This window comes from Anolis carolinensis, chromosome 2 (assembly GCF_035594765.1).
Source record: "Anolis carolinensis isolate JA03-04 chromosome 2, rAnoCar3.1.pri, whole genome shotgun sequence".
In the NCBI taxonomy this organism is placed as follows: Eukaryota; Metazoa; Chordata; class Lepidosauria; order Squamata; family Dactyloidae; genus Anolis; species Anolis carolinensis.
Genome location: NC_085842.1, coordinates 315,525,111 through 315,551,306, shown reverse-complemented (window position 1 = coordinate 315,551,306; position 26,196 = coordinate 315,525,111). Strand labels below are relative to the sequence as shown.

General features: G+C 39.0%; 1 protein-coding gene across 6 annotated transcripts in view; it reads right to left on the bottom strand.

The window, feature by feature from the left end:
• Positions 1 to 26,196, bottom strand: part of rit2 (Ras like without CAAX 2) — a 260,805-nt gene that overhangs the window by 178,244 nt on the left and 56,365 nt on the right. For 5 of the 6 annotated variants that reach the window (XR_010003669.1, XM_062972597.1, XM_062972599.1 and 2 more), the window contains exon 2: positions 13,919 to 13,975. Coding sequence is in view for 5 of the 6 variants with exons in the window: in XM_062972597.1 (XP_062828667.1) it covers positions 13,919 to 13,975 (57 nt within the window). In the remaining variant the exon portion in view is untranslated. Of the gene's footprint in view, positions 1 to 13,918; positions 13,976 to 21,094; positions 21,338 to 26,196 lie in introns of those variants that run through there. The other variant, XM_062972596.1, reaches the window with a different exon arrangement.

The window sequence follows — 26,196 nt, the reverse complement described above, 5'->3', positions numbered from 1 at the left end:
AATTGTTTTGATGGCCTCCTAAGAGAAGAGGCCAGACTTAAAATAGTTATCTTGGCACCTGGCATACAGAGCATGGGAGTGGGACTTATTGCCTATTTAAGGCTGTATTATCTCCCAGCTGCTCATTCTTAAAAGTTTGTTGACCCATGAACATACTTCTGAACATCACACAGGTCCTTGTAGAGTCCATGTGAAATGTATTGTCGAAGGTTTTCATCTCCAGAATCACTGGAGTGTTGTGTGGTTTCCGGGCTGTATGGCCATGTTCTAGCAGCATTTTTTCCTGACATTTCACCTGCATCTGTGGCTGGCATCTTCAGAGGATAACAACCACAGATGCAGGTGAAACATCAGGAGGAAATGCTGCTAGAACATGGCCATACAGCCCGGAAACCATACAACACCCTAGTGATTCTGGTCGTGAAAGCCTTCAACAATACATTTTACATTGACTCTACAAGGACCTGTGTGATTAAAACCCTGATCAAGCCCTTTGACTGAAACAGGAAGCCTTCAAAATGTGAGCCTTTAGGCAATTTCTTTTCCCCTTTTGCTTCTACAGCTGTGAAGAAGAAAGAAAAATCTCTATTTACTTTTATTTTCCCACATGCTAGAAACTATTCTCCCTTTAAGTGTAGCCGTGGCTTTAATTGATCTCCCTGAAATGATAGTAAGTGAATCATTGCTGCCTTAATTTCCACTCGGTAGCAAAATGATAGGGTTGAGAGTGGAATGAAATTGCTACCTGCTATTCTTGTGCACAGAGGGAACTGGTTCTTATTAACTCGGAAAGCCTTGCTCACGTACACCTTTGAAGTGAATGACATGTTCTCTACTCCAGCGGAAGTGTGAGTCTAGCAAGATATTATTATTATTATTAACGTCAAGGTGGCAAGTGGGTTTGTACTGCATATGTTAAAAATGACTCATTTTTTAAACAAAGAGGTGTTCCATTTTAGTCTGAACAATCAATTCTTTCTTCCAAGCATAAGAAACCTGGTGATCGTAGATCCCATTTACTCTGGGGCCCCTTTCACACAACTGTATGAAATCCATATTAAACTGGATGATATGACAGTGTGGACTCAAATAACCCAGTTCAAAGCAGATATTGCGGATTATCTGCCTTGATATTCTGGGTTATATGGCTATGTGGAAGGGCCCTGGGTGTACCACATAAAGAAGAAAGTAGACAAACTCAAATATATTCAGAGGAAACAACCAAGGTAACTGGAGATATCAGCAATAGATGAAGTGAGAAAAGATAGAAGAGCTGGGTATATTTAAAGCAAGATTTGGAATCAAGATGTCCTATTCATGCTATGGGATTCAAACTCTCAGAAGTTATAGTTGGCATATGGATAGTAGGGAATCTTGAGATGTTCAGCCTAATGCAGCGGTTCTCAACCTGTGGGTCACCAGATGTTTTGGCCTTCAACTCCCAGAAATCCTAACAGCTAGTAAACTTGCTGGGATTTCTGGGAGTTGTAGGCCAAAACACCTGTGGACCCACAGGTTGAGAACCACTGGTCTAATGGTATGTGTTTAGTTACCACCCATGAAGTAGCTGAAGGGCTGTCACAAAGAAGAAGAAATAATTTGTTCAATCCTACCTCACAACCTCTGAGGATGCCTGCCATAGATGTGGGCGAAACATCAGGAGAGAATACTTCTAGAACATGGCCATACAGCCCGGAAAACATACAACAACCCCCAAATAATTTGTTATCTGCTGACCTAGAAGGCAGGACTAGATAAAGTAGCTTTGTCACGGATGGTCTCCAAGTCTGGGTTGGGTTTTTGTTTTTCAACCTCAACACCCCCAGCAACCTGATCATAATTTTCCAGCTCAAGAAAGGGTGAACTACCTTTTCTGAACATCATAACCCTCCTAACTTTAGGAGCAGATTGATAGTGGAAGTTGTTGACTCTGATATCAGTTGGACAGCGAAGCCATTTAGTCTATACTTCAGAAGTGGTATTCTTTTTTGGTGACTATATAAGGACAGAGTTAAGGACCTTGGATCACTGCATAGAAATCAGACCTGGAACATAGTGATTTACTGTTTAAATGGACTGTGTTGTTGTTGTTGTTGTTTGTTGTTGTTGTTGTTGTTGTTGTTGTTGTTGTTTGGTAGAAATTGGCTCTCTAAGCATCAAAATTAACAACCCAATGTTATGAAAAGGTATGTTTTTGACTGAATGTTAGAAGACACCTTAGGAGCAGCTTGACAGTGGAAGAGTAGAAGCTATTGGCTTTGATATCATTTAGACGGTGGGATTTCATCCACACATTAAAGAAGCTATAGTGTTGAACAAAGTTTGGGAATAGAATCTAGAACCTTGGATAACTCCATAAAGTTCAGACCTACAACATAATCACTATCTTCCTGACATCAAAGCTATTAGAACTGCTGTAATGGAATTAGATGGCTGGTGGGGGAGTGGCCATTCAATAGATATTTTTAGTGAGAGGCCAGATGACTATATTTTTGGATTGTGTAGTTCTGAATTTCCTGCATCAAGCAAAAGTTTAGTTAAATGGCATACAAGACCACATAGAACCCTTGGAGAGCTGTAGCAAGTATTGAAACTACTAGGACAGATATGCTAAGTATAAGACAGGTTCATGTGTTCTTAACCATCTATTAGCTGGGAAGTCTCGAACCCACAAGATCCAATTTGAGGTCCACAACTTCATGCCTTACTTTATGCTAAGCTGTTAACAAGCTGTTTAAAACATTTTATTGTTGTTGACTATCTTCAAGTCAACTTTGACTTATGGTGACCCTATGGATTAAAGAACAGCCCTGCTCAGGTTTTGCAGACCTGGAAACATTACTTCTCTTATTGAGTCTATCCATCACAAATCCATCTCACCAAGGCTTGGTATCTTTTCCAGGGAGTTGCCTTCCTGAAAAATGATATGGCCCAAGTACGACAATCTCAATTTTGTCAGTTTAGCCCTGATTTGTTCTAGGAACCACAATTTTGATTTGAGTACAATTGCTTATTGAATTGTTTTAAGCTTTGGTACCATACATTGTTTTAGCTGTATTTTGATTTAACTAGTCATAGTTGGCCAGTGGATTCATCCTAATGCCAGTGTATGAGAATACACAATGCTGAAATAACTCATAGGTTGGAAATCGGCTTGGTTGCTCTGAATGATGCAAAGTACTCTGAACATCGAAAAGCTTGGTGCCCATGATTAATGATGACACTTGATAGTCTGTATCTCTCCTGCCTCTGCAGCTTTCTGTTTCCTGAAAGAGTTCAGGCATGAGTGATCAGTGTTGACATTCAATTGTATTCCTCTGCCAAAAGGGATAGGCTAAGTGCCCCAAAGGAAAGTTACCAATTAGCCCTTCACCTTGGAGTAGTCGTATTGGAAGCAGAACCAGAATGGGAAACAGAAAGAGAGAGAGCTTGAAAAATAGAATTCTAAAGATATGCCAAAGCCCTTCAAATCCTTTTCAGTAATGCTCCTCATTGTCCAAAAACAATGTTGCATCGATAATTCAAGGCAATTCTCTGAGAATGATTGGATGCTCAGAATGTTATGTATTTTGCATTCTCCATTTACTGGTGGTTCTTTGCTAGTCAAATATAAATGCAATTGCCTACAGGTTTACTCAGAAGTAAATCCCACTGTATTTCATGCAACCTATTCCATGTAAGTGTGCATTGGATTCAAGATCATAATTCTACGTGGCTTTTATGTTCACCAATGCATAAATTGATGTATTCATTGCTAGAAAGAAAGTTCTCTAAGAAATCAATATTGGTATTTTAAACTGTAATAAGTAAAATCCAGATTACTTAGTGGTGGAAATTTTGGGTGTTTGATGGTTTGCCTTTTCATTGGGTGATGCAGGATGCTGAAGAGACCCAACATAATTGTAAGAACAAGATTCTGGGTCTTTTCACACTACACAGTTTTAGTGTGATAAATCCACTTAAATTGCTATGGTAACACCCTGTTGTGGAATTCTGGCATTTGTAGATTCTAGAAGCACTAGAGCTCTCTGACTAGGATTTCTAAGTAATACAGGCAGTCCCTGAGATACAAACATCCGATTACAAATGACTCATAGTTAAGAATGGAGTGGAGACAAAAGGAAGTGAGAGAGATCTATCCTTAGGAAGGGAAATTCACTCCCGGAAGAGTTATCATGGGGAAAGGTGTTTCAACTGAAGTTTTATTGCCAATCCTTGTTTCCAGCTATTTTTTCCCCAAAATCCAAGGATAACAGGGACAGAAAGTGAGGTGAAATCTTCTGAACAGAGTCACAGACAGCAAAACAAACATCACAGGGATGTCAATCTTTCCCTATGCTATCCAAAAAAAATTTATATAAATCAGGCATAGGCAAACTTCAGCCACCAGGTGTTTTGGACTTCAACTCCCACAATTGTGGAAGTTAAAGTCCAAAACACCTGGAGGGCTGAAGTTTGCCCATGCCTGGTGCAGATAGATGATAGATAGATAGGCTGAAGTTACACTTAAAAATGTACATGTTCCAACTTACAAACAAATTCAACCTGAGAACAAACATACATGAACTCTTTTGTTCATAACTTAGGGACTGTCTGTGCCAACAGCAAATCACAAGAGGGAACCATAACAGTTCAATTGTATCTATGATGTTATCAGGTTCACTGATTTCCCCTTTACAAATGGGTCTCACATTCCTATTTGGAAACCTTTTGCTGTCTCCACTTATCCCGAGTACAAATCAGCCTGTTTTGCTGCCCAAACTGAAAAATCAGTTAGAATGAACCTTCTGAAACTGCCTGCTCCTGCTTTCATTAACTGAGGATCTGATTTCCTTGTCCAGACTGTTTCCATCATGGGTCTATTAGCACGAGGTCATTAACCATGCTGCTCTGTGTTTCCCGAATATACAAATTCTGACTGACAGCTGGGTATAGGAAGCCCTCAAGTAATTACACCATGAATTACTACACAAAAGCTTCTCTTTCAAAGCTGGTAAGTCATCCCCAGGTTTTGGACTCAAACACAGTGGAGAATTATGCATTTATTGGGAGGTTTGATCCATCTCACAGCTTGGGAAACACCCAAAGTAGAGGTAAGAAGTAAGTAGCAGGGATAAGGAGTAAGTTGCAAAGCAATGATATTAACTGAATAATTTATCCTGTTTTGGCAGGTGAATCCAGCATTGTCAATACAGCAAATCTTTACCATAATTACACTCTCAGTTTCTCTAAGCTGAATGGGAGTAATGTAGCTGACAAACTAGGATCAACTCCCAAATCTATCCCATGGTGGCAGATCCAACTAATGACCCTCAGACAGTGATTTGGATAACAATAACTGGAAACTTATATGTTTAGTAAATTGGAGTGCCTAGATCTATATTAGAGTAAGAAGGCCATAGGTGTAATAGTTGTGTAGAAAGTAGTGACGCAATTATTCACTAAGTTCTCAAACACAGCAACAAATAATTGTGGCAATTTCTCCCCTGCTGTGATAAAGTCTTAGAAAACTTGTTTTCAATGGCTATTTATTCACAATAGTATGTCCTTGCAGAACTATTAACCATTAATAGTCTTGCTAGAATTTGTGTATGTCAAGCATCATGGTTAATTGTAAAGTCAGGATGACTACTAGACAAGTCTCAGTGACTGATGTAACCATGAGACAATTCGTTTTCTGATGCAACTATGAAGTAATCCCAAGCAACAGGGATGCAGTAATGCAATCGTTGATTGGATGATGTTTGTTATAAATTGGGATAGCAAAGATAGTACTTTGTGGGTCAATGTTGCGGCTGTTTTGTTGGAGAGAGAAATAGGTCAAATAATTTGTTGTGAGTAGAAAGAAGGAGAGATCATGTTTTATATCACTGAACTGGAAGAGATAAAAGCCTTCCTTATTTGGAAGGACGCTTCCACTGTTTGTGTGTCTGCTGTTCAAATAAGGTAAACTCCAGTGTTACCAATATAACAATAGTTAGCTTTTGCTTGTACACAAACTGAACATTAAGGTAAGAATAACTAACAATTCATCCCTGTACAGGCAATGCCTGAATTTTCACAAAGTCAAGATGACTACACTGATGTGTTTGAACACATCATGAAATGACACAAGTCATCAGGAAATGCAACAATAATTGAAAAAGACTGTAAAAAATGAATGCCTAAGTATATGTGGGTTGACTCAGTCAATGAAGCTATGGCTTTACAAGATCTCAGAAAGGCTGTTGGTAACTGATATTCATGGATGAAGGTCCCATTTTCATAGAGTCACCATTAAGTGATGCTAAAAAAAATCTTTAGGAGGACCATAAGAACAACCATGTTGAATCAAACAAAAGGACTATCTAGTTTGCCATTCTACTCTTACAGTTGCTAATCATTTGAACAAAAAACTATAGCAGAACATCAGAGCTATTTTATTGTCCATCTTGGGCTCTCTAGCAATTGACCTACAAAATATTGCATAGAATTGATGTGCACTAATCGTGACTATTAGTCTTTGATGATAGTATCTAGGGAATTTATCCAATCTCCTCCTCCTCCTCCTCCTCCTCCTCCTCCTCCTCCTCCTCCTCCTCTTCATCCCCAGCTTTTTTCTCTCAAACAACACTCAGAGATGTTTGTCCTAGTAAGTTGAATGTTCACAGTGGTCAACCTTTTGCCAAGAACTTGGAAGATTTATGTTTGGTAGAATGACTCACTGACTCACATACCAACTGGATCATTTTGGGTATCATTGCCCAAAGTAGGACATTTTCCAATGTCTGGTCTGAATCTCCTAGCAGTTTTATATTTTTTTTCTGCTTGGCTGTCCCATTCTTTGCACTTCTAGAGAACTGGAATAAATTCCAGAGAAGACCGCTGACATAGCAACATTTTAATACTTTGGATTGCCAAAATTCCCCCAAATGGATCGCAATATTGTTCTTCTCATGTCATTGACTCTCAAGAGCTTCTCAGCTGGCAGGTTTTCCCCACCTCATATTATAATACTGAAAGCCAGCCAGCTGCTCTGCCCTCCCATTTGCATACTTCAATATTCATTCTGAGGTTAGCCACACAACCATGCTGAGTATCTTGGAAACTGACCAATTTCCCCCTCCCCATTCTGCTTCCTCTCCGTTTCTACCTATATTAATAGCCAGCAAGATTGCCAGGTAGGTGCCCTGAGGGTAACATCATTCACGCACCATTTCTTCCAGAAGATGACTATTTCTACTGGTGCCTAGAAATTGTTTCCATTGTCTGGCATAATTAAATATGAGATGTGCATTGGAAATAATTTCATTTTCATCCAGGGTCATCCCGAGAAATTTTGCCCACACAGTAAGCCATGCAAGGAAATCCTTCCTCTAAGACCACCCCTCTGATTATAATTCTACTTTAACAAATGTGCTCTGAGGTTTTTAATGGGAATGTTGTAGAAAATGTGTTGTGAAATTGGATGTTTATTAAGCAGCAATACTGTTATCTCTAACTGCTATAATCAGTACCTGATAATGTGCAGAAATGCTTCATTCATATAATAATGGGGGGGGGGGGTTCATTGCAGACATTTTCTTAAGATTGCATATTCTAGAAATCTTCATTTTCATCCTTAACATCATTATCATCATCCTCATTATTTTCCCAAAAAATTGGGATTTAAAGTGGCTTGCAAATAAATACAGTTGAACAAAAGCAAATGCAATACACTTAAAATATACAAAAGGTCAATAATAAATTGAATCAACCACCAATAACATTAAAACATATTAAAACATATAAGGAAAGATAATAATAGTACAAGTAATGATAGTTCACCATCATCCTAAAAGACATATCTTTAAAATCAATCTATTTTTGAAAGCCTGTCCAAAACAATAATAATACAATGTCGTCACCTGACAATGGAAGAACAGCAAGGAGTGGATCATGCTAGCTTCAATAGAAAAATACTTCAGATCCTAGGGGCAGTCACAGAGAAGGCCCTATCTTGTGTCTACGCCAGATCTGTCTTCAAAGGCAGTGGGACTGAGAAAAGGCCATCTCTTGAAAGTCTCAGGAAGCTTGTTTGATTGTTGCAGTGCTTCATTGACTGAATAAAACTGAGTGGGAGTAGGCACACATGTCCAACAAAATATGTTCTCTGTATGCACTTTCTAGGTCCTCCAGCATGACCCTATGATATTATTGGGCTGGATGTCTTTCATTACAATTGGTTTTGATATTATCCATGGTTCTACATATCCTTGGAAAGTCTGGGCACATAACCCCTGCCTATATGCAGTTGTACTATAGTAATCTTTAGAGCACTTGGAAACAGTATTCCAAAAAGTACTGTTAAAATAAAAAATAGCCCTGCTTGTTATTGACCTAAGCAACCCGATAGTTGCATCTATCAAGTAGGAAATTTAGGTAATGTGGGGAGGCTAATTTAACTAATTTATGACACCATAAAAATTGTCCAGCAGCGTTTAGAATGAGGAAGTCATCATCACAGTGGATGATGAAGCCGCTGCTCCCCCTGTGGCCAGAATCGAGCATACCCTCAGGAAGCTAAATTGCCTCTATACCTTTCTCTGTCTCTGTCTCTATGTTCATATGGCATTGAATGTTTGCCTTGTATGTGTACATTGTGATCTGCCCTGAGTCCCCTTCAGGGTGAGAAGGGCAGAATATAAATACTGAAAATAAATAAATAAATAAATAGTAACCTGAGTAATATAAAGTGATGCCCCATAGCCTACCTTGGGACTGAATAGTGTAAATTGTGGCATGTGGAGCGGAGTTAAGCAATGAATATGTGATCCTTGTAGATCATGACAACATTGCACAACTGAATGAGCAATAAAACGCACAGCTATAAGACACCCATTTTTAGCTGAAATGGGAGCACACACCACCCACAAATATGAATGAATTGCATGTGAATTCCATTTTCATAATTTTGAACTGAATATAGATACTGTTAATCAAAATAAGGCATATATTAAAATAGTAATGTACAGCCCCATGTCCATGGGGGATACATTTCTTGACTTCCCATGGATATGCAAAAACTATTGAAACAAATTCTTCATTTATCACCCAATTATATCATAAAGCCATGACTAACAGGCATATTTTGTAGGACATGGATAAATGAAACTACAAATACTGATCCCATGGATATGGTAGCTTTACTATATTATAAATATCATGGTTAAGGTTACAAGAAAATACTACATTTCAGACGTTTTGACTCATACTTTCAAGATCTGGGCATTTTACTAGATCAGAGTTTTCTTTAAAAGGGACAATGCTTTACCTGAGGACAAAGAAAACCACAGACACATCATTTGTAGTCAAGGAATGTTGGAGTGCATGGATTAGCAGACACCCCTAAATCTCAAGAGCAGTGCAAACAGTTGCTTGAATTCTAGCATTCTTTCCTCCACTCATTGCACATAAAAGGTAATATAATATTCAAAACCCTGCACAAAATTGGAGATAATACTTCAAGGAGGCTTATGCAAATGTACCTACTTTACATAATTCCAATCACAGATTTTTGTCTGTGATCCCAATTTTGGAATGTTTTGCTATAGAAAAGCTGGCTTTCTGATTATATTTAGGGTACAGTCAGCCAATAGGAAACTGGCAGATGGAAGTATTACTTTTTAAAAAGCAATGCAAAACCAACCTGCACAAGTAATTATTTATATAGAAAGACTTGATTAAAGTTTGCATGTTTATTTTGCAAGAAGTCCTTTTCCCATCTGGTTCAAATCTAGGGTTGCCAGCTTTTATAGACTTCTGACTTTGTTTTATCAAACTCCCTGAGTTTAGGCCAGAGCAGATCTAGAATTGAAACTTAAGAGAGTCTCGCAAATTCAAGTTTGTTGAGAGGTAGGCCCAGCATTTGGTGGAAAGTAATAAAGACCTATACATAGTTACTGATTTGACATTTGAACGATATCAATAAGAAAGGGATCTATAGATATAGCAAGAGCTATTCAGGTGCAAAGCCATATTCCCAATATTGGTTCAGCACTGGATAGCTCCCATTGCCACTGCACAGTGTGAGTTACATAGCAAAGCCACTGACTGCATCTGAGCTTATACTGAATTACACCAGTGGTTCCAAAACTTTGTTCCTCTAGGTTTTGCATCTTTAACTTCAGAAACCTCAACCAGTTTGGCCAATTAACAAGAATTCTGGGTGCTGAAGTCCAGAACATCTGGAAGACCAAAAGTTGGGAATCACAGGATTAGACTACTAATTCCGCCAGATCAGGGCTTTGTAAAATGAATTCCACAGGCCACGGGGACCATTTTATAGTCCATAAGGAACGCAGAATTACAAATAATACAACCACAAAAATTAAGGGACAGGGGAGTATTTTTGCTATGTTACAGATTTTCATAAGCTATTTAGAAGGCACAGTGTAATATAACATTTTGAGTGTTTGACTATGACTCTGGAGACCAGGGTTTGAGTCCCCAAATGTCAATGGAAAATCACTGGATGACAAGTTACAATCTCTCAGCCTAAAAGGAAGGCAAAGGCAACCCCGCTCTGAACAAATCTTCCCAAGAAAGCTCTGTAACAGGTTTACTTTAGAGCTGCCATAAGTCAGAAATGACTTGAAGGTACACAACAATAAATCCATTTTATGATCATAAGAGGCTTTAAAAATCAGAAAGTGACCTTTTAATACTTCTTGCTGTTGAAAATATCTTTCCAGGACTTACAATGCCATTAGGGATTAAAAACATGGCAAAATTACTCTTATGTCCTCTAGAAGGTGTTTGTTACAAAACACCCCTCTTTGTTGAGAAAACCATAGGATAAGATCACCCTAAGCCAGAATTATTGGACATTCCATAACCTATTGCAAAATATAACTTATTGCATAAGCTATTAGAACATCACTGCAACCAGTCTATGGCCACATATCCTTTTGGCAAATGTGAATCTCCATGAATATGTGGAGATCACTTTTGGAAAACCACTAGTCAAGAAAAGCATGACCTTGTTAGACCTCAACTCTTTTAACAAATGATATTCACAAGCATTCATGTAATAGCACACAGGTAACTTCAGCTGTTAAACTGAAGAACCATGTCTTTAGACTGCCAAGGGTAAAGACATGCCACTACAAAAATATATTTGGTTATCAGAGGATGGTTGTTTCTTTGCAGTTGAAGTTGCCCTAAAGATATACATTCCCTTTAAACCTCTTAGTTAAAATATGCACTCAGAAATAAAGTCTTTTTTGAAAAATAACATATCTTGTATTAATTAACCATACAGGCACATTTCTTAATAAAGTTCAGTTACAGATAAGATATAGTTCTTCTTCTCTCTGTGCTGAGAATACAGGGTATCAGTCTATCAATAGTCCATAGTCTTTAGTATAGCTGTACTCACTGAAGTCCATAAACAAATACTGAAGTCTCTAAACGGACTTCTCCACTGAAGTCCAAGCAACAACTTGTATGCATTCACCTCCTCTGAGGTCTGATGTAAGACATTTGCTCCCATTGAAGTCTAAACAGATACTTGTAAGCATTCACCTCCTCTGAGGTCTGATGCAAGAGCGATCCCATTAAAGTCTAAACAGATAATAAATATAAAATGGAGTCTTCAGTTTGCACATGCTCAGTATAATCACATGTCTATAACTCCTCCCACACCAAAGAGTCAAATCAACATACACATAGAAATCAGGTTACGAAAAATCTACATTAACAAATAAATAGTGAGTAGCTTGGGAGGTTGCTATTCCAACAACAATTGACTTGAACGCACACACAACAACAACCTAATGAGACAAAGATTTAGGCAAGCTTAGTATATATTTCTATTCATTTAGATTTATGAGACAGTTAATGGATAAACCCCTACATAAGAGTTGCATTATATAAATTGAATCCCTTAAATGTTATGCAACTCTTGTGATGAACAGTAATATTGCACAAGACACAAATGTGCCACCATTTATATTCAATGGACATCCATGTGCAATGCATGTTAGTTCACCATATTTGCAATTTTCTTTCCACAAACTGAATGCAGAAGGTCCACAATGGGCAAATATATATTTACCACTTCTGTTATGGAAACATCAAAATAATTCCTGTCAATATTATAAAAATGAAAATACATAATATAATGTTACCTCCCTAAGCACAACATTCAATGCACTGTAGTGACCCCACCCACCCACAAAAATGACTTAAGGGAAATAGAACATAGAAATACACATCCTATTTTCCTGATTATTAGTTGCAAAACAAAAATTGAATCCAGATTGTTTTCTCTGCCTTCTTTTTTCAGTTGTGTGGTGGGACTGTGTTCCCAACTGTCATGTCTGTCATCCACATGTCCATATCTCCTCATTGATAGGTTGAAAGTTGTGGAAATAGTTAAAGATAGCAGCAAACTATCAAGCATGCTATCAAGTTCTATTCCCAAACTTCTATCTTCATTGTTTTAAAGCTATCACTTTTTATAGCTAGATAAATGTTTGCTCTCAGCCATCTGTCAGCACTGAATGCTCGGCAATGTTAATCCCAAGTGATGGATGTGCCCCGTGGGCACCCAGAAGGGTACCTCTGGGGTCATTACTCATTGTTCCCTTTTAACGGCGATGCTACGAATGTATAACAATGCCTAGCCTCTCGGGATCAAGCCGAAGGGCTTGTTGGACACGGACATCCACTGTTCAATGGGATGTCATTGTAAATGGCAATCACAAACTAATAATTCAAATGGATCACAAGGTGGGAGGTTATGACCTGCTTTGTCCTTTGCTTTATTGCTCAAAAGACAAGGTTGGGGCATTGTCACATTTCTATCAGAGAACAGAGAACAGGGAAAAACAAACAAACCAAGAATGGATAAATGGTAGGCAAATCCAGATTTCTCTAAATCTCAGCTTTTCCAAGTATATTATGATCCCTATATTTGCAAGGGATATATTCTGAAACTTTGTGTGGATACATGAAAGTGTGGATAATATTGAACTCTAATATTTCCAATGGGACAAATGACAAAACTACCAAGAAGAAGATGTAGCTCTTAGAGGACTCCCTAAGTCAATAATGAAATGGTAAAGAAGTGGTAAAGAAGTATATTGATTTCACAGATATTGGGGTCTTACTGCATGACATGTCCTAGGCAATGAGTCGGCCATAAGCTATGGAGGAAAATGTGGTCTGTGCAGCCCTCAACTATGTACCATTTTTTCAATCATACATATTACGTGGCCATTAATGATTGCCCATGGTGACTCTTTTGTCCCAGAAAAGTCTCAAACTGAAGAGATTGCCAGTCCAGGATTCTTCTTGACATGGTTTCTCAATATAAAAAACAAAATATTTTTTTAATAATTTTGCAAATATTTTCAAAAATATATTTAGCTTCTGACTCTTAGTTTGTCTGCCTTTTTGCATTATTGGCTCTGTTCATGGCCTCAGAAGATTTCAGGGCGGATATCTGGATTCTGGAACCAGCACAGTTACCCAGCTCTATTGTAGGGCCTGCACTTTCAAAGATGACCTAAATCCTACTGTTAGTTCCAACTGAAGAAGAGTCATTGAATTGGTAGGATTTACCAACAGGTTGATTAACTACTTGGTGATAGATTCAACAAGATTACAATCCATGTCTTCAAAGTGTGGCATCAAGGTCTATTCAAATATTTCTTTGATCTTACCTGCTTGGCATAAAAGACAGAATAACTAAATGAGGTGGCTTTAGGGATTCCCAGTAAGTTGAGGAAGAGAGCTTTAGGTGGTCTACATGGAGAAAGGAAACACCAACCTTCAGAGCACCCGAGGAGTGACACCCACACATGTAAGGGATGCTGACACATTTGGATGTCCACAATTGAATTCTATCCAATGTTAGCTGTGCAATCCAAATGACACAGAGAGCTTAACTTACCTATGGTGGGATCATGATAGTCTGGAAACCGATGGCTTATGAACTGCATTGTCATTGCTGGGGAGACATAAAGAGAAAGAGATAATAAGAGTATTCTTATTAAAATAAACTTTTATCGCTATTGTCAGTGACTGAAAATAGATAATCCTACATCATTAGGGATCTAAACATACAGACTAAAATGGGAAGTCATGGATGTAAAGGGTTGCATAGAGCTATAAAGTTATTTTTGAAAACTCTTGACCTCCTAGAACCTCCAAGAACAAAAGAGGATACTGACATCTACTATCAGAATGTTAGAAATAATCCTTTCTTTATGTTGTAAGTCCTCCATGGGCATAAATGTGATGAAAGTACCCACATACCACCTTATGTGTCTCTGGACTACAATTTTAGATTTTTCTTCAAAATAATGAGAGCCTTAGAGAAGATAGTATCAGTGTTAAACGCCCATGCAGTAAATGACCAAAACTTCCTCCATTCCTGTTGTAGCATCATTCCTTACAAAAGATTTTGTAGAAATACAAAATAAGTGTTAGAAATAAATGTTGTGGATGATATAAAGCCTCAATTAGTCATTTCACTATCAGGTCTCAAACATCCAATGGCTGTAACCTATCAGTCTCAACATATATGATTCTAGCTTCTGGATTGAACTGAAGACCATTCATGAGAGGTAAAGCCAACTTTCAATTGAATATCATGAATGGTCAGGCTAGCAGAGAATTTCTCATTTCAAATTCAATTTGGAGTAAATGCCACTTCAAAGGCAGGCTTTATTTTTCTAGATCGTACCTACCAAGCAGGAAGAGTTAATCAGCGGATCGAAAAGGTTACGGATGATCAAGATTAAACATTTATTGCCATGTTAATAAATGATTGCACCTGCGGCGTGGGCAAATATAAATGTTAAGGCATCTCATTATAAATTCATGGCAGACCTGCAAGGATAACTGTTTAAAGAACCTCATTTACAATACAGGCATCATCACAGATGAGCAAAAGTCTACCTAGCCCCTTGTCCATGCTTTCCTTCTTATGTACCCTCAATTTCCTTTTCTTATATTAAGCTTCTTCCTTGAAACTCTTTCCATGTCCTCACAATGTTTACTCTAAATTTAAAAGAGCTCTCTGTCTCAGAAATGTAAAAGCCGCTCCTTAAACTGCAAATCCTAAAATTCCCTAAGATGTTGCCATGGAAATCCCAATAAGAATTGTAGTTCTGTGACTCTTTAGAGTGAAAGGACTGCAAGGAGTCTGATTTGCACCCACACACTGGCTACTTTATACATTGAAAAACATTCATGACGCTTTGATCTCCTAAAATCAAAGGCAGAAAACAAAATTCGACAAAAGCAATTATGTTGTATGGTGCATCTATACTGGAGAATTAATGTATTTTAAAACTCCATTATTTGCCAGGGCTCCATGCTATAGAATCATAGGCTTTAGCCAGAGCCGGTCCAACAATGAGGCAAATTAAGCGGTCACTTGGGGCGCAAACCATACGGGGGCGCAGTCGAGACTGCTTTTTCTGTTGATTTCTTGTAAAACATGATGTTTTGGTGCCTAATTTGTAAAATCTTAATGTAATTTGATGTTTAATAGGCTTTTCCTTAATCCCTCCTTATTATCCAACATTGTTGCTTATCCAATGCTTTTATTTTTCAGTGATTGGTTTTGGGGGGGGGGGGGGATTCTGTTCTACTCTTGAAAAATACCTAGGGCCGGCTCTGGCATTAGCACAGTAGGTTAATCACTCAGCTGCAATAAATCTTGCCAACCAGAAAGTTGAGAGTTTGAAGCCTGGATCAGGGTGCGCTCCTGACCTTTAGCCCAGCTTCTGCCTACCTAGTAGTTTGAAAACAAATGTGAGGAGATAAATAGGAATAACATTAAAGCGGGGAGGTATTTAGGCTCAATGTTTCAATCAGAAAAAGGAGGAAGTTTACAAACACAGAAAGCTCTTCAGCAGGGAGGTGGCCAGAACTGAGCACAGCCTACAAAGATGCCAAAAGATGGGAAAGCCTAGATATTTGTTGTTTGTCTTGTCATTGTTATAATTGGCATTGGATGTTTGCCATATATGTGTTCTGTGATTCGCCCTGAATTCCTTTTGGGGTGAGAAGGGCGGATACTGTAAATCATCATCATCATCATCATCCGAGTTGTAGTTGGACTAGATATTTAGCCTTCTTTGCCCCTTTCCTATCTTTGGGTACCCAATCCTTAGTTCTGAATGCTGAATTAGTGTTTCAAATATCTACAATGCTAGAGAATGGAGAAAAATTTTATACGGAAAGGGGCAACAACTTCATAATAGCTACACATCTGGGCTTCCTTTGAAAAGTGTTCAGAAACTACAACTAAAGCAAAATGTGATGTGTGGTTTAGTGATCACTTCTTATCCATCTGGGAGGCAGACAGCATACAAGTGTGGTAAAGTTAATGAATACCAACTGCACCCATTTTTCGTCTACTCCTGACTGAAACTCAAGTTACTGGGATTGACTTGCAATGCCTTAACAGCTCTGGCCTAGGAGAGATGTAGTCTGACACCACTTTAACTGCCATGGCTCAATACTATGATATCTTAGAAGCTGTCATTTGGTGAGGCACCAGCACTATTTGGCAGAGAAAGTAAGGAGCTTATAAACCTACACCTTTCATGATTCCATAACATTGAGCCATACAATCCAAATGGTGTCAAGATGCATTCACTCTACCATATAGATGTACACTTAGCCACTACAGATGGATTGCTGTAATAGCCTAGTGAAGGCTAAGGGTGCATCTTCCTTTTAGACATAATGCAGTTTGACACCACTTGAACTTCCATGGCTCAATGTTTTGGAATCCTGAGAGACGTAGTCTGTTTAGGCAAGCAAACTTTGGCAGAGAAGGCTTTGTCAAACTACAACTCCCATGACCTTGAGCCTTGAGCCATGGTAGTTCAAGTGGTGTCAAACTGCATTCATTCTACAGTGCAGATGCATCGGAGATCTGAAAAGCCCATGACCTTCTCTATAGACCTGGTCTAGATTTGGAATTTGGAATCTGCTATGGGAAGGCATTTGCTTGGCCTTTGTTTGGCCTTTACTCTTTCAATAGTATTGAGTCTGTGGTTGTGTGTTCTGAAACAGGATTTAAATTTGGTTTTCAAAACTTGTTTTTTTAAGTTTGTATTGATTTTGTTTCATCCAGAGAACCTGATGGGCTAAGAGGTATCCAGCAATGAATTTCAGTAAATATCAGGAAAGTAAGCATTTGGTAGCTGCATTATTTCCTCTCTGTTTCTAATCCCAGTCCTTTGTCTGTTCTTTTCTTATACAGATGGTGAGATCAAAATAACCTTTTCTTGTAAAGATAGGGAGATCAATTCGGCTGCAGCTAAGTTTCATAGTGTGATTCTTACTGAGACATGTAAGCTTTGAAGCTACAAAGAATTCGGGATTCCATAAAGATGTTCAGAGCAGTGTCTCCACAAAGGAAGACCACTGTGTCTGTGGCTGTTTATTTAAAACAGCAGTGTGTGGATATAGACATAGATTTCTACATCTATATCCTGTAGAGGGAAAGTAGATATTTTAATCCTACAAGAAAACTTGTATTAGAGGAAAATCAACACTTATGTATTTAAGTGGTAGTTGTTGCACTACTACATCACCCTTCATCTGAACATTGTCGTTGTGTAACCATCGTGTAACCAAATGCACATGTTCAGTTTAAGGTTGCAAAAACTGAAACATGGTGTCATTGTGCATAGGTGGACACTTGGCATGAATGAACACAGATGCACATGCACATGGATATGTATTGTGCATTCAACATAGATATGTACGCACACATTTGACATTGGGATTTAAGATTGTATAATGCCAACTTGTCTCCTTGATGAAGAATGTAGCTCAAGTCAAACGAATTCTTGGTGTCTTGTTTTTTAGGCCTCTTTCTGGTGTTATTTGGGGCACTGCTTCAGAACATTGCATTAAATAGATTGCATCATCTCTAGTTTCTTAGATATGGTTATCATGCTTTTCTATGGGTGAGCGTATGACAACTGGTATATATTCTGTATCTCAAAAGTTAGAACTGATAGTGGAAAACTGGTACCATTTTTGAAATCAGCATGTCAGATATAGCCAGAAAATGGACTAACATTTGAGGCAACAAAATGTGTGTTGGCCAGTGGAATATTGACTCCAATTGGAAATGTTTTTCTCCTAATCCGGAGGGTTTGCTTACTTAGTGTGGTATGTGACCATGAATTTAAAGGAGATTTAGTTGCAACAAATTTTAATCATAGAAATTTTGTTCATTTTTAGAAGTACAGCATCACTGCAATGAATGTTCATAAAATTGATAATATTAAACAAAACAATTAATTTACAGTGGATATAAATATACAAATTATAATATAGAATAAAATATTTAAAATAAAAATACTCTTCTAAGTAAAAGTTTGGAAAATCATTGATAACTTAGTCTGACCTTTTAGCACCTGTTGTCCTCTTGCACATGTGTGCCGGAGTGGCAATGAACCCAGTAGCACTTTACTTCTGAGTAAATTTGATCAAGCTGTCATGTGCCTGCCTGCTATGACTGGATTAAGGCAAGGAAAGGAGTAATACAAGACGCTGAGGCCAGAAAAGGAAAATGGAAATGTAGGGGGCAGGGGTGGAAGTAGTGGCATTAACGACAAAGTCAAAAATGAGCGGGGAAGGGGGGAAGAATTTGGGAGAAAATATTGTGGGAAAGAAACTGAAGGATGAATGTGTGTTGGGGGGGGGGGGGTGGAAGGAAGGAAGGAAGGAAAGAAGGAAGGAAGGAAGGAAGGAAGGAAGGAAGGAAGGAAGGAAGGAAGGAAGGTAGGTAGGTAGAGGGGAAGGTGACTGAGGATGGATGGAGTCAGCCATCCAGAGCCTCCATCACCTTAGTGGTACTCCAAGGAAGTTCCCGTTCCCTCCTTCCTTCCTTCCTTCCTTCCTTCCTTCCTTCCTTCCTTCCTTCCTTCCTTCCTTCCTTCCACAGGCTCTGTCTGTCTGTCTGTGTTGGGTATCATCTTGGACTGCACAAGTCTCTTGTGTTACCAAGGCTCCAGACTTCAATGAATAGCTAGACTAGAAAATAGGATTAGAATGAGGGATTCCTATGCATGTTTTCTTTGTCTCAGAAGGGGCTTCCGTCTCTTCTTTTCCTGCTTGCCACTATCTCCTCCCCTATTTGAAGATGTAGCAATGGAATCTCTTTGAGGTATGAGGTAACTTCCTCTTTAAAGGTATTTGTATTGCCCTTGCCTTTTTGGGCCACGTGGCCATTCTCCATTGCTCTCTCTGCCCTTTCTTCCTTCAAGTGAGGATGTATTTTTCCTCTCTCTAAGAAAAATGTAGTTGTATGGATATTTTGATACTTTTTACCCTTTTTACCTCCTTAGAAGATGAGATTAGTAAGCTAGATAGCTCTAAGAATTATTCTACAAGAATGTATTTCTTTTACTTCAGTAAATACTTTTGAACCTAAAATTTGGCTCTGCAATCCTGTGCCATGTGCCATCCTGTTGAATGGAAGCTTATCCTGGCTCACCACACAAAAGTTTCTGCTGTTTCTGAAGTTTACTTCTAGTACTCTGCTGCATTTTAAGTGGAATCACCCCAAGTGAGGGTTATTTTTGAGCCTAACAGTTCTGATTCCCCAACAGTTTGTCTGCCTGTCTCTCTGTCTCTCTCTTTTGCTTGGGATTGCTGCTGAGTTGGCTGCAGAGTTGGCCAAGGCACCAGAGTTTGGAGCTGGTCTAAACAAAATATATGGGAGAACTATAAGGGAGATGAGAGTATAACAATTTCTAATACAGAAGTTCCTGGGAAACACAGGAGCATTGGTCACTCTGTCTTACATCTTTAAAATTGTTTTGAACTCAAACAAACTAAAGGCAGGAAAAATGAAAAGAAGATTGGTAGAGAGCCCGATTTTAGTCTGCAGCTTGATAATATGGTAATAGAAAACTCTATTGCTGATGACATGCCTTTTGGACAGATCAAAATAATAAAATGCATGAAAAAATGCAACCTATGGATAAATTAGGGACACTTATCTCTGAATTATGTATGGGGTAGAAGAACTCCTATGCTACAATGAGACTTTTAAACTGGAATAAGTAAATGAAAAACATAGATAATGCTGGGAATGAAATAAATCCATAAAGATGCAGAAGAGAGTTACTGTAATAAATGGGATGTTTATTGTACCAAAGGACTGGCGGGGAGAGGGGGTGATGCCCAAGGTTTCGATTGAATTGTTGTTATTTCCTAAAATCTGGAATTGCAAGTCATCCAATTGATATTTAATGAATATTTTATAAGGTTTTGAAGAGCTCTCTTCTTGAGACGGCATGCGTCAATTGCATGCCACTCAATAAAAATGGAAAGATAATTAGTTGAGATGACTGGCTGATTTCTTTAACCATTGTGGTGCTGGTGATTTGTGGATTGCCACAGATATAACTGGGAACATTTAGCTTCAGCCCTTGGAAATTTTTATACCTCTTTAACTGCCTCACGACTGTCCTGCAGAATTTTGTGAATGTTTAGTCTTTAGGTTCTAGAGCTCTCTGCAGATCATCCTAAGTGTCCCAAAGAACTGCAAATTCCAGGATCACACAAAATGGAACCATGACAAGTAGCAGTGGTATCAACATATTGTGATTGTGAATTTTTGGAGGAGTGGCAGGGCTGTGTGTGATTGCACCTTCAAATCAGCCTACGGTGACCCCATGAAATTCATAGGGGTTTCTTAGGCAAAGAATGCTCAGAGGTGGTTTTGCCAGATCGCTTTCCTCAAATACAGCCTACAGGACCTGAAATTCATTGGCTGTATCCAATCAAAGTACTAACCAGTACTAACCCTGCTTAGCTTGCAATATCAGACAGGTCAAGGGTTGTTTTTTTTTTTGGCTAATTTTACATGGCTCCAATTTGCCCTATGGACACCTAATATTAGATGTCTCATAGAGGAAGATGTCCTCAGTCAGCCTGGACAGAAGTTACATAGGGCTCTACTTAGTTCTATTTCCAAGCTGTTTTTGAGAATCATTGAAACAGAGTATCAAAGGACTTTAACTATTCCTCTTGCCATTCAGGCATATGAAACTAAAGGACCCTTGAAAGATGTCAAACCAACCTCTGTTTTGAAGACCTCCAAAGGTGAAGAGTCCAGTGCACCTTGAGGCAGTTTATTCCAACTTGTACAGTCAAGAGGGTCATCCTAGGTCTCATCTATATAGGATGCTTAATCTGAGGCAGTCTGGAGCACAAATGCACAAATACATTCTGTTCACAACTTGTGGAATTTAGCTGGGCCAGCCTCCTTAAGACCACTTTGTTCTTGCTGAACCATGAGCTTTAAGGTGATGACCTTACAGTTCGTGTTGCCATCACCATTGCCAGGTGGCTAGAGAGTTGAGAGCTTCTGACCATTGCAAGCATTCCATGTTGACATTTGTGATGGTCAGAACTTTGATGGAATTCTGAAGCTGTCCTGCAGTGATGACAGTGGTAACATAGACCCAGTCCACCGTCTTTACCTTGTGCTGATGAGCTCAAGAAAAAGGAGATGGTAGTGGTGGTCCATATTGGGCCAACACCATAGGGTTTCTTTAGAGCTTCAGCCATACTCCAGGTAATCCCTCAAGTTTTCTTAATGTGGGGCTAATCCAGGTTAACACAACATACCCCACATTAAGCACAAAAAGTGACAGAACACCATGAAGACAGCAAGCAGCAACTAAATAATGAACGTGGGTTTTTAAGCCTCTGCAGACAAGCCCCCAATGATGAGGTTGTACTTCTTTTCTTCTAATTTTAATCCATTGGTTTGTATTTTTGTCTTTGTATCAGCAAAGAATATGTTAATGTGGGATTTGTATATAGATAGTGTTTAAATGAAATTTGTGTCTAGCATGTATTGCATCATCCAGGAAATGCTATAGTGTGTAAAGAGCTAATTGGTAAGAAGCTGTATTAACCTTGGATATGTGGCTGGAGCCAGATAGGAGTGTCCAGACTACAAATTTGTTTGTATATAGCTGATTGCATCAGATGAGCTCTGTTCTGCCTGCTGAGAAGATCTATGCTGTTTGTCTAGATTGAAAGTCCTGTGTCTATCATCTGCAAGTCTGTTTGTCTTGTCAAGTAAAACTTTGTAAATACTTTTACATCGTCTCTGACGTCTTTTCGTTCTGCGCTCAACTGACATCATACATCTGCTGCTACACTGTGCGCATTACTCTGACAGAATAACCTTGTTCCATTTTCCACTCAACATTCTTTTAAGTATGTCAATATACTTATATCTCCTCTCACTCTTTTTTTTTTCAAGCTAAACTTAACGAATTCCCTAAACCACCAGTGATCAGGTCCATGACTCAGTTCTCTGAAACTTGGATTGGTTATCCCGAGCTTGCAAAAATATACAACATTTGAACCTTAGGGCATGCATGGGAATCAATGCCCAGGAAATGTGCAAAGCAGAATATCACCTGGCCACTTTATAAAGTCCTTTGAAGGAATTGCATTGACATGTTGCAGACTGAGTGCTCGAACAGGGTTTTCTGCATTCTTGTGTTTCAAAAACTGCATGAAATACTTGAGAACTCCTCCTGGTTACTATTTTTTTGGATCTCTGTTCTTTACAATCTTCCATGTGAACACAGCTGCTGACTTTGGGAAGTTTCAAGGCTGAAATTCCCAAATGTGGTCCCTTCATTTGGGCAATGCATCAAATGTGCTTACTACTAACCAGGTGGGAGTTCATTCCCTTACTTTCTGATGGACTTTGCAGCTATTCACGATTATCCTTCTCCTGTCCATTGATTTCCTATCAGATAGACTTGGTACAATAACGGTGTGCATATATATAATAAATGATGGCTACCAAAAGGCACAGATAGTCTCTCTTTGTGAGCTCTCGGTGGTACCTGAAATTGTATTGATTGCATGGGGAAAGTTTGTGCTTGGAAGGATAGCAGTAAAGTGAAGAAGACAGATGAGATGCATTTGAATGATGTGAGCAGGCAGCAACAGTCTTGTATATTCATTTGTCTGCCCTTCTGACACCTGAGGGAGGAGGTACACACACAGAAAAATGTATGAGGGTAGATTCATAATGTGCTGCAATGGACTGTACCTATTCAGACTACATTTCCCATGTTAAAAAATACCCTCTTCAAGTAAAACAGTTTATTTGTTTTTATTTTATTTCAAATATTTCTATCCCGCCCTTCTCACCCGGAGGTGAGAAGAAAGCTTCTACTGAAATCTGTGAGCAAACAGCCTGTTACAATAGCAATACACTCATAGCACTCTAAACCAGACATGGGCAAACTTCAGCCTTCCAAATGTTTTGGACTTTAACTCCCAGAAATCCCAGCCATCTTGCCAGTTGTTAGGAATTGTAGAAATTGACATCTGAAGGGCTGAAGTTTGCCTGGGGCAGTTACACATTCCTTTTCTTGCCCACAGTGACAGCAGGGCAGAATCCAAATAGTCCAACTGGGCCAAAACCAGTTTGGCCATATCAAAGCTTCACCTTCCCTTTGCTACCCCTTTGCTGCTGCAAGATGGACCCAGAGTTCTGGGAAGGATCCTGGTCATCATTGGGCACCTTTGCTGATTTCGGGAATAGCCAATAGCTTTTTGGAGCTCTGTGTTTATCTGTCACAATGCCTGGGAGCAGGTCTACATGGGCCCAATGCTTCCCTTCTTTGTTGCACTGCTGAGCTCAGGGAAAGGAGGATAGTTCTGACCCATGTGAACAGTGAACCAGTTTGGATTGGAACCATTTGTGCATTCCACACTCAACCCAGTTACAGGGCCACTTTGGAGCTTCAGCAAAGCTTTGGAGCATTATCCAAATTGGTTTTGGGTAAAAAACCAAAAGGATTTTTTTTTAAAAAGTGTTAATTCCCTTATTTATTTATTTATTTATTTATTTATTTATTTATTTATTTAATATTTTGTCTGTGGGATTAATTTATTTCTAAGATTCCAATTTCAGTGAATTGCTGTAATTCAAAATAAGTTTAATAAAGTTGCTATTTTGTTACTGAATGCATTCAAATTGTTTCTGACTTATGGTGATCCTAAGGTGAACCTATCATGGATTTTAATTTGTTCAGAGGGGATTTTTCCATTGCCTTTCTCTGAGGCCAAGAAAGTCCATCTTACGCTACTGGCAGCCATATTTTTTGTCCTATCCATGCAATGACCAAAATCCCCACAAATCCACCTTCCTCACCGGCAGTTCTCCAATAGCCACAGTTTTGTGGAGAATAGAAGAGAGAGCAGATAAGGCATGTACATTTATTGTTAATGTGAAACAATAGCATCATCTACAGAGACCTCCTGAGGACACATGGTTCCTGAAAATTCCTCTCTTTGTACAACATGGCAAATCACTCACCATACCTTAGACCAAATCAAAAATATCTGTATTGTATCCTGGAAATATGGTCTGGAAAGTTCTCAGAAATATAGGGTATATATTTATACTGTAGAATTAACACAGCTTGACAGCACTTTTGCTGCCATTGATCAATGCTATGGAATTATGGGAGCTGTAGTTTGGTGAGGCAGAGAAGACTTTTTAAAACTACAGTTCTTCTGATTCCATAGTACTGTTTAGCCATACCAGTTAAGGTGGTGTCAAACTGATTCAGTTCTCCAATGTAGATGCATCCGTTGTGTAATTACATGTATCTCTAATGTAAAATCTGAGTCCAGATTTGCAAATTAAGTCTGCCAATTTTTCAATGGTCAATTAAAGAGCTAAATGGAAGACACATATGAGAGGAAAATCATTTTCACTACTTGGAGAAACATCCCTGAGGGAAGCAGACACAAACATATGTCATCTAGATTCCTTAACTGACCTATTGATTTCATTGCTTTGAAAAAGCCCTTGGAAATCTGGGACTAAATGAAAAAAACCACTTTTTCTAGCAAGGTCAGAAAATAGAAACATGAAGAAATCTGGTATGGGTTTGTTTGATTGTTTATTTTTAAGTTCCACGGAAAAGCAACCGTGGTCCCCCCCCCCTCGATGGGGCTTTGCTTTTACTGCACAAGAGGAAAGAGTCTACAGTGAATTCCAATAAAGGACAATAACAAAGGGAAACCATTGCCAGTTGCTGAGGAAACACAGCCAGACAGAATGGGTGAGTGGCTGAGGGAAGACCTTATTGTCCAGTTCACCTACTGATCTTTGAAAGGTACCATTATGATTTTAAAGGCCACCACTGATCAAAATGACCTTGTTTTATTTCTCTGGAGACAAGACCATGACAACAGCAATATAGTGACCTCTGACACCATAAAGTACTCTTTAGATCAATATAGATTAAATGCCGTTTTCTATGAGATTTCTCCCTCCATGTTCTGCCCTGCAAAGAGGACTCATTTAGCTCTCAGAAAATAGAGAGAGGCTGCTTAGCTTAGGAAGTCTGATGAAATGATGAGCTACAATTACTACATAAATGTGGGTCTGTTCACATTATTAAATTATCTTCTCTGTTGGCAAGATATTTATCCACTCTAAGGAATTGCTATTTCAAAAATTTCCTCTAGCTATATCAAAGAGGAACAGGCAGAAATAAATATTTGCAAACCTTTGTTCGTGGGTAACAAACGTAACTTAGAATTCACCAGCATCATATCAACATTTTTTTGTCCTTAAATGCAATAAGGAGTACTTGCATTAGAATCATAGAGTCTTATACTTTGAACAGACCACATGGGGCTGTTGTGAATGAGTCTTCCGAGGCTGTTAGTGCCAATGGTAGGATCAGGAGGGGAAGAAAGAATCCTCATGAGGAGGGCTCGTTGGAAGACTTACACAGGAAAAGGCTCAGGGGGATACTTGAGGAATCCTCAGATGAGGATTCATTTGGGGATTTGGAAGGGGATCCTGAGGTGGAAATGACTGTTGAGGACCCGGTGGTGGTGGATGGGGTTGGCATAGACTGGGCATGGGCTCTGGAGGATCTTGGGGAGGAAACTGGGCCCATGAATGATGAGGATGCAGGAGAAGCTTGAGGTCCTTCAGAAGCAGACCCCACATGGTCTGCCTGGAGGAATGAGGGTAATTTCTCAGGTGTGGACAGGCTTGGGCGTGGGCAGGGCGATTCTGGCTCTGATGAGGAACTTGGGATGCCTAATTCTAAGGCGTTGGCTGTTTGGAGCTCGGACTCTGATGAGGAGCTTGGGACACCTGATCCTAAGGAGTTG